Raw genomic sequence first — 13986 nt, forward strand, 5'->3', positions numbered from 1 at the left:
GTACAAGGACTGAATATGTTTTACATGGCTTAGACTGCAAGTAAAAGTAAAGTATATGAAGCAGAAATCTCTACTTGCCCAGAAATACCACTTTACATGACAGGGAAGGGAAAACTTTAGAGTAGACTGAATGCTGGGAAAAGAGCTTAACACAAAGTCTGGATCAGGAGGTGTGACTTACATAATTTCTCAAATACAGCCAAACTCTGGGTCAAGTGGGAGCGAATTTCAAATGAAAAATTATGCTACCGAGTAAGTTCTGTTTTTCAGTTTTGGTACTGTCATCTTTGGGATCTTGATCCTACAATCAAATTTACAGATGAAAAACTCAGTGAAATGCTCTCAGGTGCATGGGTAGACTTGTGCAAGTTTGATTTTGCAAGCAGATACTTGAAAGTGAAAAACTTCCTGCGTATCACTTTTGCTTTAGGGACTTGAAACCAAACAAATCTGCAACACGAAGAGTGAAAAGCCAAACAGATACTGAAAATCTTTGTTTTTTTACTTTCCATACAGTATTAATAACACATAGACTGCCTCTCTTGTTGCTTAAATATATGGAGTGAAATCCTTGTCCCAGTGAATTCAGTGGGAGTTTTGCCATTGAGCAAAGTTTTCACTGTGCTAGTGTGATTTTCAGCCTGTCTTTCCCTTTTTAATAGATGTGATGACAAAATCCTGTACTTCAATTCCAAGGATGGATCAGCATCTTACAGCAATTAAAACCACTGTAGTATATAATAATTTTCCAGAATATTGTCTGGAAGATCATGGAACAGAAATATTTTTGCTTTGTTTTATAAACCAAAAAGCCAACCAAAAAAACCTAACCAACCAAAAAATACACCCCAAACCCCCCAACCAAGCAAGAACCCCCCTCCTCCCCAAAAAAACCACAAAGCCCATAAAAAAACCCAAACCAAAAGTAGTTCTAAAATATTTTACCTTAAAATCTATTTTAAACAATATCTAAATGGATAAAATTATTTATGCAGTTATTACTATATGTAGTAAATAAACCTCTACCTACTTGAGGGTAGGATTTGGTAATTAATTAAAACTAGAACTAAGGCTAAAGGTCACACACATATGTATGAACAACTGAGAGCACTAGGATGAAAGAACAGGTTGCGTTTAAAGTGTGAAAAGCAAACACATGTGGTAATGAACATTGCTATTGTTTGCACTGTAATTTTAAATTCCCTACAAATTGTCAGTGACAAATGCCAGAAAAGAGTTTTAGAGAACTCATTCTGTTTGTAAATAGAGACAAGATGTAAAATATTTACAAGATGGTCATAATGATTAACACTGAAGTCTAATATTGTAAGGCTTTTAAGAAAAAACAAACAAACATGGGATTAAGTTAAACCATGGACTGGAAATCAGCTTGAAAAAGATGCTGAGCAGTGCTGCAGTGGGAAATAGAGGTAGATCTTCCACATTCCTATATAAAAGGACTTTTGACAGATTATAAACCTGAACAATGAAATGGAGGAGCCTAAGCAAACAAAGCCACTGTCTTTTCTGACATATGTTTCTATGTTTAAATCAAAACTGTACCTAAGGATGCCAGGTGAGGCTATGCTCCTTAAATGTTACATCCAGTGGACACATGCACAGTGTCTAAACAAAAAGAATTTTTTTTTGTTGAGAATGTGAAGAGTTTCATTTTTACTTGAATGTGCAAAATTCACAAATGGTTCACAATTATGTGAATATGAATTAAGACCAAATAAGTACTGTCAGATATGCATAATCCAAAATGTGTAACTCTGCAGACACAGTGTTCATTAAACTCAGCAAGGGGCAGTAGCTCTTTCTTCACATACAGCTTATAAGGTTGGGGCCAGAACTTACTTAATTGATATGGACCATAAAAATGAATAATGTTAAAAAACTATTAGATCATTCAGTTCATTTCTTCAGAGACATCTAGATGATTTAACAGGTCTTTTTACACCTCTTATTTGTTGTGATTTCATGACTCACAATCCAATTAGCTCACCCACCATCACTACATGCAAAGTTTGTTTCACCACTAATCAGAAACATTTCAGTATTCCTAATGACAGAATCGCCATTGCATAAGCAACTTTCTTTTCCTCCTCTGAACTAATCTTAGAATGAAAAAAATACAACAGAAAGTTTCAACCTTTTTGATCTACAGATCTTTAGAAATATAGTATTTGCTATACAAAATGGAACCATTTGAATCTAAATAATTGAAATGGTTAAAGTTCTATTACAGAGGTGGTTACTCCTTTTCCTGTATGGTCATTTGTGACCACAGCACACAATTTTATTTTTTTTTTCTAAATGAAACTAACTCAAGAAATGCTTTTGAAATGCTAGTAGACATCCAGTCTGTATGACTGCACCAGAGCTGGTCTTAAATAACCTCCTTCCCTTAAAACATGCTGACTTGGATATTGGGTCATCCGCATCAGTCATTTAACTTTACAGATCTACTCTGTGCCACAGGAACTGCTAACATAGATGGAACCAAACATTCTTTCATACCACACAGCAGATACAGATGTCCAGGGCAAAACAGCAGTGTAGGGTTTTCTTATACACAGTTCTGCATACCGGATGTTTGAGATGACACAGTGGTGTTGCCTTACCACACAGCACCATACAAATTGCAGAGAAACACAGCCTCAAGTGCTAAGGCTGTGTATCTGCACAGCTGTACTATTGCGGCATAGTCTGTATGGCACAGCTCACCTGTTCTAGGAGGGTCTTACTAAGAGAAATCCTACCTTCTGTATCTTCTCTCTGTTTAACAAATATCGATTCATTCTCTCACCTGTCAAATGGGCATATCTTCTCTAACACTTATTGCCACCAAAATGTGCAATGTGCATTTGTGTATTTTAAGAAGCAATAGTAACTACTGTCAAGTGTCAAGAGTATTTTTTAAAAGCTGTTTCTACCCTCTGCTTTTTCATATGTAAGCTGAGGAGCTAATGCCTAATTTCACATAAGTGATGACAGTATAAGTGATGATAGCATCATAATTGTGAAAAAGATAGCAGTGGTAAGATTGACATGTGATCTAGGAAAATATTTGAAATGAAATTTTAACTGCTTATTAATACATACTGCTAACAGATTGAAAATACTTCAAGAGTTAGTTCAGCCTATCTGAAAACACTTGAAGTGGTTTCATACAGTGTGATAAATGTGATGATCGTTTTAGTGAAACTCCACAGCACATGCACTCTCATAATTCACTAGAGGTCAGTCTGAACTACCGCTCCCGTGATCCTTTCTACAGGCGCAACAGAAGCACATTTTCAAGCGCCCAGCTAAACTTGTGGTTGCTCCTGCCACCTAGTGGCGATCACTCAAATTAACAGAAGTACAAACGAAGAACATTGAGAACACACTTTCCAGGAGAAAATAGCGAAAGGTGCAAAAAGTTTTGTTTGACTCCCGCTTGTTTTTCGAGTTTGTTGACTACTACAAAATCCAGCAAAACTTTTTCACTGACCAGGAAAGAACCAACCAACCAACCAACCAACCAACCAACCAACCAACAAAGGTATTATGCTGATCTTGTATTGTGAAAGGTTCTGAGGAGACAGGTTTTTTCAGTGAAATCTAATAGAAAGATAAGATTATTTCTAATGTAATTGTTTAAACAATAAATCTGGGCTTTCCTAAACTGGAAAAAAAAATCCATTTATTGTGAGATTTATCTTAGGTGGAGGTGCTTTCACTCTTAAATTTTTAGAACTTTGAAAAGTCCTGTATTTCTGCTGTTGCCACTAACTTGTATGTAACACCGAGGTACAAGTTACAACTTCCCTGTCAAAGCTATTTTTCTTAAAGGACAAATACAGATGCTATTACATGGAATGCTGTAGAGCCTTTTAGAAAAGTAATTTGTTTACATGCAATAAAAATATCCAGTTTTGATCTCTTCTCCCAGGCAACCAGCACCAGACAAGAGAGGACAGAGTCTCAATCACACATCACCTATGAATTTTCAGGTGTGCACAAGATTCAAGCTTGAGAGGGACTGACCTAAGCCACGGAGCCTAAGTTCCTCTGCTTCCTCCACTTCAGCATACCATGACCTAATCAAACCATGTAAGAGACAACTTCAAAGTACTTTGTTATGACATGCTGTCCCTCTTAAAAAAGAAGTAGAACAGTTATCTATTTTATTAACTGGTTTTATGATATTCCTGAAGTCTGCATCATCTCTAAGAAGTACTTGAGACTCCTTCTGTGGCTTTCTGAAGGAGTTACCTAAAGAAAAGCAGGTATGTCCAAAGGAGTTACCTAAAGAAAAGCAGGTATGTCTAAACCCTGAAGCATATTGCTGTTATCTGGGCAGGGGTAAGAGGAGATGGTCTGAATACAAAATGGGAAGACTAGGGAACAGAAGGAGCACAGAAAACATTACTGCATTGCATTATGGAAAAAAGTAAACAACTTCATAGTTCAGAATGAGTATGTATACTGTTATTTTCTGTTAACAAAATACTCAGACCAGGCAAAATTCAGTATTCCAGATTTGCTAGTAGTGGATTTACGTTGGCCAACTTAAAAGATGCAAGAATAAACTAGCCATTTGGTCCAGAAACGTAACGCTAAATGTGTATTGGTGATAGACTGGTACAATCTTTGTTCTCAGTAGTTCTTACAAAAAACACTTGAGCAAGGCAAATATTCCTGCTTGCCTGCAAATTTAAATTAAGAACTGTAAATTCTAGGGTTAATTCAAGTAGCTATGATACTGCTTTAAACATACATTGTCCAAATTTCAGTACCCTAGCTGTGTTTTGAGACAACCACTATCTATAAGAACTGCAAGAGTAGTTTGTTGGTTTTTTTTAATTTTGCAAAGTAGAACTATGATGCAGTAACTCCAACCATAAAAATGAGAAAGTAAATCCTTAGAAATCATGAGACACATCTGAACTTATTCTAAAAAGTTAAATTGGTAACAGGTAGCATCAGTTGGTATTTGTTTGACTATACTTCATATCTATTTTCTGTATTGTTATTATATTAGCTGTAAAAAAAAAAAGCCAGAACGTCACAAAACATTGCCCAACACCTCTCCCTAAAAAAATCCCAACGACCATCCTCCCAGAAAACTCAAGACTTGCATGCAAAAGCAAGTGAGGCATCTCCTTCCTCCGTGTTAAGATGTTCTCCTCCCACCCTGGAGAATTTTTCTCTGATAAGAGGGAATGAGTCAGAGCTCGCAAACCATCTTTTCATAGCTGGAGAAGACTCAGTGACCCAGAGGCACCTTTCTTATACAGAGCCCATCTGAGAAATAACAGCCAGATACAAAGCACAAATTTATAAAAGGCAACAAAACCAAAGCAGACAAACAAACGAATCCTTAAAACAAACAAACAAAAAAAGGGCACAACGCCAAAATGAAAACTGACCAGCAGCGGCAGGACCCCACCCCTAACCGCGGCGCCGCAACGCCCTGCCCTGCTCTATCATCGGTGCGTGTGTCGATTGACTGGGCCCTGCCGCGGCGTTCCTGTCAATCAAACCCTAAACCCTGTCCTCCCCGTAAGTCCCCGGCGGTGCAGCAGCGCATGCGCGCTCTCCACACGCGTGTCACAGCTGCTTTTCGCGACGCCATTTTTTTTGTGAGCGCGGAGGGTGCTGCGGCGGCGGTGTTTTTTAGTTGATCTTGGGCTAGTGTAAAATAATCGTGCTCTGGCGGTGACGGTTCTCACGCCTGTGAGCGGTAAGGCAGCTGCTGGCTAGTGCTGCTGAGCGGTGGCAGGCTTCGTTTTCAGATTTCACCTGCCCGCGGTCCGCGCCCTGCCGAGAGGAGCCCGGCGGACCGCCCCCTCCTTCGCGCTGGCGAGTGCCTCCTGGGGCGTGTGACAGCCCGGGTCAAAGCTGCTCCTTCGCAGAGCAGCGCACAAACCTGTCACTTGTGTCCTGCCTTTTGTTGCATTTATTATTATGCAGTGTTTGTTTGTGTAGTAGTAATTCACCATAAGAGTATAGATTTTGATGGCTGAAGCATTGCAAGCGAAAATCAGGTGTGTAACCGTAACCACCCTTGCTTAAAAGTAGGTGGTAGATTGCCGGTGTGGTGTTCTGACCATTGTGGGTTTTGAGTTGCAGTGAAGAACGAATGGGCTTACTGTGGCATTAAGGTTAGGGTTTCAGTTTTGTAATACTGGTTTGGTTTTTTAATTGTAGCATGAAGATTAAACTGGATATGAGGACCTCTTCCTGCCTGTATTTGTTGTGCAGGAGAAGAACGTAGAGAAGTGGTACAAGAAATTAATGTACAGATACTTTCCTCATGATTTTTTTTTTTCTGTCATTTTTCCTTGTAGAGATGCTGAGTTATTGAGAAGAGGGCTGAGGTGTGTTGTGAATGAATCCGCCTATACTGGTATATAGGTGAGTAAAAAGCAAACCCGGTTGTTCAATAGATTGTGCAGTTGTGGCTTTGTCAGCGTAATGCTGTTATTTTGGGCTGTGAGAACAGGCGAGTGAATGTTGATGCACAGATTGTGCATCAGATTCTTATGTGTTTCTGCAACCAGGGCTCTGAGATTGATTTTATTTAGATTTTGGGGGTTTTTTTTGAGTGGCTGGTGGGTTTTTTTGGTGGTGGTGTTTTGTTTTGTTTTCATTTGGTGTTGCTTGGGCTCTTTGTTTGACTTTGTTTTGGTTTTGAGAACTCACATAGTCTTCATTCTCTACCCTTCCTCTTTCTTGTGTAACATCTCCTCCTGAGATGTTCTGGTAAGCTTTACAGTTTAAGTGCAGGGTGGTTTTTTTTGCTGTTTGTTTTGTGGAACTGGAATAATCAGGATCAATATTTGTCTGCTCAATGCTTCACAGTTTTTTTTATCACGAGCATGTATCATGCCACTTCAGTTGAAGATTTTTATTTTTGCAGGCTGAGGAAGATCTTGCTTTAATAACTTTCAATTTCAGCTGTAAACTTCACTTTTAGCTTTATACATTTACATGTTTATGAAATTGTAATCATAAATCAGGCATATGCTTTGTCCAGTCTATCCTTTATATCTGCTGTCTTTGCATTTTACAGATATTGTCTGTTTCTAATTGCTGTGGTAGAACAGAAGTTTATTTCATAGAATTGCTTGATTAAGTTATGGGCATGCATAGCCTTTTTAAAAGATGTGAAATCATAGACCCATTGACAAATCTGAATGAAACTGGAAGCTGGTCTTGAACACAAGAATATAGATGAAGGTCAGAGAAGTATCTGAAGGGTTTGAAGATACTTCAACTGTCAGAATTGATGTGTTTTGAGACAATACAAAGCACCTAGCAGCATCATTAGCTGATGAGCAGTACAGGAATGTTGGAGGTAGATAATATGTTCTTATAAAAAACAGAGTGCTACATCTACACATTATAGTGTATAGACAGACAGGTTAAGTAAACAGTAAAACACAGAGCTATAACATGTCACTGATCTGAAGTGATGTACACAGAAAAATCAGGATGACTAAGGGGGAAGTCCTTGGTCTTTCTCATAGCAAAAAGAAGGAGAGAAACAGACTGGAAATAACTCTGCAGGTAAACTCTCCTTGTAAGCGCCAGGTCTGGTGCAATGAGTCACTGGATTGGATAGCCTTTGGAGAGATTTGCAGTTAAATTTACTGGATGCCAGTAACTTTTGTGAGATGAGCAGTGATTGTATAAATTACATCAATTGGTTTCTACTCTTTTGTTTGAGAAGAGTTACATTTATCTTCCTGGTTGTTTAGCCTGTCCTGTTTAACATCTCTGCTTGTCTAACCCTCTTGTCTTTTGTCTACCTTCTATCTGTTGTCTTCCCCATGTCATCTCTTTCGTTATGTGTGTTTCTCTGGGAATAGCTTTATGATAATGAATCATTGTCAAGTGATAAAAATAGTCTGTAGCCACAAGAGCAAGTCTAAAGGTGGTTTGTTGTGTGGTTTTGTTCCCTCCCCCTCTCCCCCCGCCCCCCGACATTACCTGAACGTGTCTTTACAAACAGTTGTGGGGTGTTATTCCACTTGCGTAAAATAAGACATTGTTCAATGTTTGGTATGCATTTTAGATAAGTGTAATTGTGTTTATTACAGCATTTTGAGAACAAATGTTATGTATGGAATTAGTTCACAAAAACTTTGGAAAATTATTAGGCTGATCTTACTTCTTTTCGTTGCAGACAGGATGGATTCTCTGACTTTCTCACCAAACAGAGTAAATACAAATCTGAAGATAACTGGTGTAGAATGCCATCCTGAATCTTTGGTTATAGTGTTTCAGGGTCAATACAAGGCAGGATGTGAACTTGACTATTACATACTACAAAATGAAATACAACGTGTGTTCAAAGTCAGGGGTAATGTTTACGTTGGTGAATCTTGTTTGGTGGAAGATGCAGAAGGAACATGGCATAGAGGAAGAGTTCTGGAAAAGAGCAAGAATGGCTATGAGGTTTATCTTATAGATACTGGACAAGCACTACTTGTTGAAGAAACACATCTTGCTTGTGCTAGTGATGAATTCTTTCAGCTGCCTCCAAAGGTGGTTCTGGGTGTTTTTGCAAGCATACTTCCTCTTGGAGAAAAATGGGATCCAAAAGCTGTTAACTACTTTTCATCTCTGGTAGGATTACAGATTAAAGGTCATGTGAAAACTGTTATGTCATGCCAGCTGTTTATTCTAGAAGTGCCAAAGATCATTAGTGACATTGTTGAACTGAAGCTAGGAAAGCATATTGATGGAGATTCATTTTGTCTTATTGTAGATATGTTAAGAGCATTTCCTCAAGAAATGCTTTGTAAGAGAGTGCCACAGGTGTTGCAACAGAAGTATCCAGTCAGAGGATTGCTTGCTTTCAGAAATTTTGAGAAACCAACAGATTTTTGGCTAGTTCCACATAATCTCTTTCCACGTCTACCTGTTGGCAGTGAAGAAAATGTAAAAATAACTGTTGAAATAAGCCAGAATAGATTTTACTGTCAGATTCAGAAATGGCAGAAAGAGCTGAAAGATTTGACAGGAGCTATGCATTTGTACTATGAAGCTATCAATACCAAAGATAAAAAATCTGTTGATAATTTAGGGCTACTGTGTGCTGCCAAAAGGCAGACTGGACAATGGCACAGGGGAGTGATAAAAAAAGTTTTCTCTGATTATATGGAAGTCTGGTTCATGGATTTTGGCAGTAGTGAAGTTGTGCCATCTAGTTGTGTTCAGAAACTTAAAGCAGAGTTCATGGCATTACCGATGACTTCCTTTCCATGTTCACTGTCTTGCTTCAGTAGTCGAGATGAAAATGTGATTAAAATTCAGCTGAAAGAACTCACACAGGCTTTGATAAGACAAACTTGTGTCTGTGTCCGTATTGACATATTCAGTGATGTTAAGCACTTGTATTACATTACGCTGCAAAATCAAAAACTTGAAATTAAAGCTGAACATCCAAAAAACCTGGATGAGGTAGCTGTACCATGTGTCTCTCTTTCAGGCACAAAAATCACAAGTATTGCTGAAAGAAGCAAACCCTGTCCTGAGCAGTGCAGTTCACTTAAGAATTGTAATGGAAATAAACATGTAGGAAACCGCTTACCTAAGCAGGATATTCCTTTGTCAAACTGTTGCAAAAGAGCTGAAATGCGAGTGAATTCTTGCTATACTGCTTCTGTGGTACATGTCATAAATCCGTCTGACTTCTTCATTCAAACGTGTGAGTATCAGAATGAATTTCAAGCTTTGATGAGAAATATTGCAGACACGTATACCCAATGTGGAGCTGATGAAATGGTCCTTAAAAACCCCAGACCTGGAGTTCTGTGCTGTGCCAGGTATAGCAAAGATATGCTTTATTATCGAGCTGTCGTTATTGAAGTGCTTCATGTAAACATTATTGTTTATTTTTTGGATTTTGGAAACAGAGATAGAGTACCCTGTTACGATGTGAAAACATTGCTTCCAGAGTTTTCTCATTTACCAGCTTTAGCTATGTGTTGTACGCTTGCTCACATATTTCCTGTTGATCATGTGTGGGTTAAAAAGGCGATTGATTTCTTCAAAGAAATTGTGTTTAAGAACCTTCTGCTACTTCATGTCATTGGAAAGGAAAACGACAAGCATATTGTTGATGTATTATATAGGGATGGTTTACAGCAAGTGAATCTTGCTAAATGTATGGTTCAAGCTGGATATGCTGAATACTTGGGAGAGACACCAGATTCTGTTCTAAACTTAGGGAAAAAAAGGCAAAATCTTAATACCCACAAATACAAAAAAAAAGAAGTAAATGTACAGAGCAGATCTAATGTTCATAAAAATAAGATGCCTGGAAATGGAGAAGTATTTCAGAAGCAAAAATCATTAAGCATGTCTTCAGTGCTGAAAGAACCTGTTGTACTGTCTTGTTTTGGCAAAGGTAGTATCTCTACAAGGCATAAATTGGTACCTGAGGAAAAATTATTTTACAAAGAGTTTGTTTTTAAACCAGGAGCAGTTCTTGAAGTGGTATGTTCTCGCTTTGTTTCTCCAGCAGATTTTTCATGTCAGTTGCAAAGCAAACTGCCAGAGCTAAATGACTTAATGGAACAAATTCAGACTTTCTATAAAGAGCATACCAGTCCTTATAAAAGTGGACAGGTTGCCTGTGTTGTTAAATATGCCAAAGATGGGAAGTGGTACAGAGCAACTGTTATGCAGCAAGTATCCACAGATGAAGCTGATGTGGTTTTTGTAGACTATGGTTATCGAGAAAGAGTTTATCTCGCAGATCTTCAAGCTGTTATTCCAGATTTCCTAACTCTGGAAAGTCAAGCATTTTGGTGTGGACTTAAAAATGCACATGTACGGACTAAGTCATTTCAGTGGTCTGAAGAAGCATGTAGACGTTTTGAAGACTTAATTTCCGCTTCCAGGGGACCACTGACTTGCGTCATTTATGCTGTTGTTCGTGTGAGCCCCAACTGTTTATGCTATATTGTTGACTTACAGACTCCCTCTGTTACAGCTGAGGAATTCCTTGAAGAATGTGGTCTCACGCAGTCTGGTTCTGTTGATCTGAGAAACCTTGCATCTTTGGGTTCTCTGGACAGTTTCTGCTACTCATCTTTTAATATAAAAATTGGAAGTGAAGAGGAGGTTTATATAACTCACGTATATAGTCCGTCAAAATTCTATTGTCAGCTGAATCGAAACAGTAAAACAATAGAGGCCTTGATGAAAAAGGTTAATGCCATAAGTGAAATGTCAAAGAATTCAAAATATGATACCAGCAGTACACGGTTATGTATAGCCAGATATTTTGAAGATGGTCTCTTCTATAGAGCTTTGGCTTTTCCTGTGAAATCAACATCCTATCTATGTGCTAACTTTGTGGATTTTGGAAATAAGAGTATGGTAGAGAGCGACCAGTTGATACCTATTCCTGACATTGCCACTGACCTACTATTCACACCCATGCAGGCTATTAAGTGCTGTCAGTCAGGTCTTAGAGAGAGAGAAATTCCAGCAAAAGTTACTAAATGGTTTGAGAAAACATTCCATGGTAAACTGCTGAAGGCTGTAATTGTATCCAAAGAATCAGATGGACAGCTTGTTGTGGACTTGTATGATGGACAGGTCAGTGTAAGTCAGAAAATTGAAGAAAAAATATTGGAAGAATTTCCACTGAAGAAATATACAGGAAAACATACTACAAGTAACAAAGGAGTGATATGTCACATGAAAGATGACAAAGAACTTAGTAAAGTAGTTGAATTGAAGGTAGCTGAAGTAGTCCAGTTGAAAACTGAAGTGAAATCCCAAGTGTGTAAGTATTGTGAGACAAATTTTGAGCAGAACTTTGGAGGTGAAAAGCAAACTGCACTTAGTACACAAAATTTGTGTTGTGGGTTCTCAAAACTACTTACTTTACAGAACAGTGAAGAACCATGTTTTAGAAATACTGTCAATGTTCTACTGGGGCACAGAGAGGAATCTCCAGTTGGAAAGCCTGATTCTCACTCACTCCGTCATCCTGCTTTGAAATCAAAGGAAGTAATTGGAAGGAAAATGAGTAACAAGACAGTGACTGGCAAGTTCTTACAGCAACATATAGAACAATGGGAAATAGATATATATTGTGCTGGAAAGTCTGTATCTGATGACCTGCAGAAAAAAGGCAGGACAAGGTGGCAAAACACACCAATGCATAATCGGAAAAATAGGCCCAAACAAATTCTGGTTAAAAATGATAATCCCCAAGTTAGGAAGTCTAGGAGTGTGTTGGGTGGTTGGAGTAAAACAGATCTTACTGGGATGAAAACTACCTCCAAAATGCCCTTAAATGGGTTTCCTCAGGATATAAATTCTGGACAGGTAGAAGGAGCAAAAGTAACCAGTATTTCAGAAAGTGGAGAATTTCATATACAGTTACATCGGAATTTGCAGATACTACAGGAGTTAAATGTGACACTTATTGAAGAAGCACAAAGAAGTGATTGTCTTAGAGTGGATGACATCAAAGAAGGGTTGGAATGCATGACAAAATCCGAAATGGACTTGAAGTGGTACCGAACAAAAGTCCTGAAGACATTTATCAGGGAGAAGTTAATGCTAGTTTTTTTAGTGGATTATGGAAACTGTGAGATGGTGTGCTTAAAGAATGCAAAGATGCTCAGCAATGAGATAAAAAATATTCCTAAACAAGCTGTGTTTTGCAGATGGGTTTGGTTTAAAAATCTGAAGAAAATTCAGTTTGTTCATATGGTGAATGCACTCCAGAATTTTGAAATAAGGATCTTGTTTTTGAGATACTTGAAATCCTCTCATATCTGGGAAGTAGATATTTTAATAGAAGAAATTCTGCTTCAGGAGTATTTGAATCAGCTCTTAAGTGACTTTCAGACTATTGGACCAGAAAAATCCAGTAATACAGACTGCAAGGAGTTTAATCCATCATTCAAGATAAATTCAATTGTGTGGATGCTACTGCACAATGACAGAAGGCATCCTGGGTTTCCAACTGCAGTTACTGATCCTTCAAACTTTTGCATCCAGTTTGAAATCTTATTTAATGTAATGCAAAACTTGTCTTTGCTGCTCTCTGACCTTCCTGACAACTTGCCAACTTTGCCAAAAGACCTTGTATCTCCCGGTACTAGCTGCTTGATCAAATTTGGACTGGAAGCAGAGTGGAACAGGGCAGAAATTAGTGAAGTAACAAGTCAGTCTGTTGTTCTTAAATTTATTGATTATGGCTTTCTGAAGAGTATCCCTTATTCTGATATCCATAAACTTAAAGTTATTCCAGACAGTCTGTCTTATTTACCACACTTAGCACACCCTTGCTCTTTACATGGTATAGTTCCTGCTACAGGGGAATGCTGGAGCAATGAAGCTAAGGTGCTGTTTCACAGGCTTCTTAGTAAACCAGGTCTGATAATTCATTTTAAACACTGTGGCCCTGGAATGAAATTAGAGGTGGATGTTCTGTATGAGGAGTACAATGTAGCTCATGATTTAATTGCTGCTGGCCATGCAGTCTGCCCTAAAATTAGGTGCTGTCTCATTCCACCTTTCAGAATGAAATCATAAAAACCCGATTTGCAGGCTAAGTGTCCAAATTATAGTTTCAGTCCTTCCCTTTGTGAACCAGATTATAATTGTGACAGAAACTCTTTCTTGATGCCTCTGTCATTTTAGTGACAGGAAAAAAAGAAGTGAAACAGTATCTGAAGCATAGTACTATCTGTGATAAAGTTTCAACTAAGTCTGGTAAAGTGGCTTCTGGAACATCAGTAATAAAGCATCTGATTTCATACAGCACTGTAAGAAAAGTTGCAAAAGATGGACAATATTGTGAAGAAGTTGGTTTCTTTCAGCATTGTGCTAATAAGAAAATTAAAAGTGACTTAGAGTGAATCTCCTACCAGAAGCAGTGTAATCTGGTTGAAAAAAATGGTGATTTAGGATGTGGAAATTTAGTGTGAGGGGTTGTATTTATTTTTTGGCAAA

At 38.2% G+C, this 13986-nt stretch overlaps 1 protein-coding gene across 1 annotated transcript; it reads left to right on the forward strand.

Annotated features, from left to right (window-relative positions):
* Nucleotides 1-8175: 8175 nt before the first annotated feature.
* On the forward strand, nucleotides 8176-13566 carry TDRD15 (tudor domain containing 15). Its single transcript, XM_009905573.2, has one exon. It carries the CDS (start codon nucleotides 8188-8190, stop codon nucleotides 13564-13566), a length of 5379 nt encoding a protein of 1792 aa, XP_009903875.2. The 5' UTR covers nucleotides 8176-8187.
* The last annotated feature ends 420 nt before the right edge of the window (nucleotides 13567-13986 follow it).

This window comes from Dryobates pubescens, chromosome 3 (genome assembly GCF_014839835.1).
Source record: "Dryobates pubescens isolate bDryPub1 chromosome 3, bDryPub1.pri, whole genome shotgun sequence".
NCBI lineage: Eukaryota > Metazoa > Chordata > Aves > Piciformes > Picidae > Dryobates > Dryobates pubescens.

Excerpts from the sequence above, each read along its gene's own strand:
- TDRD15 (XM_009905573.2), top strand. The coding sequence starts at position 8,188 with ATGGATTCTCTGACTTTCTCACCAAACAGAGTAAATACAAATCTGAAG.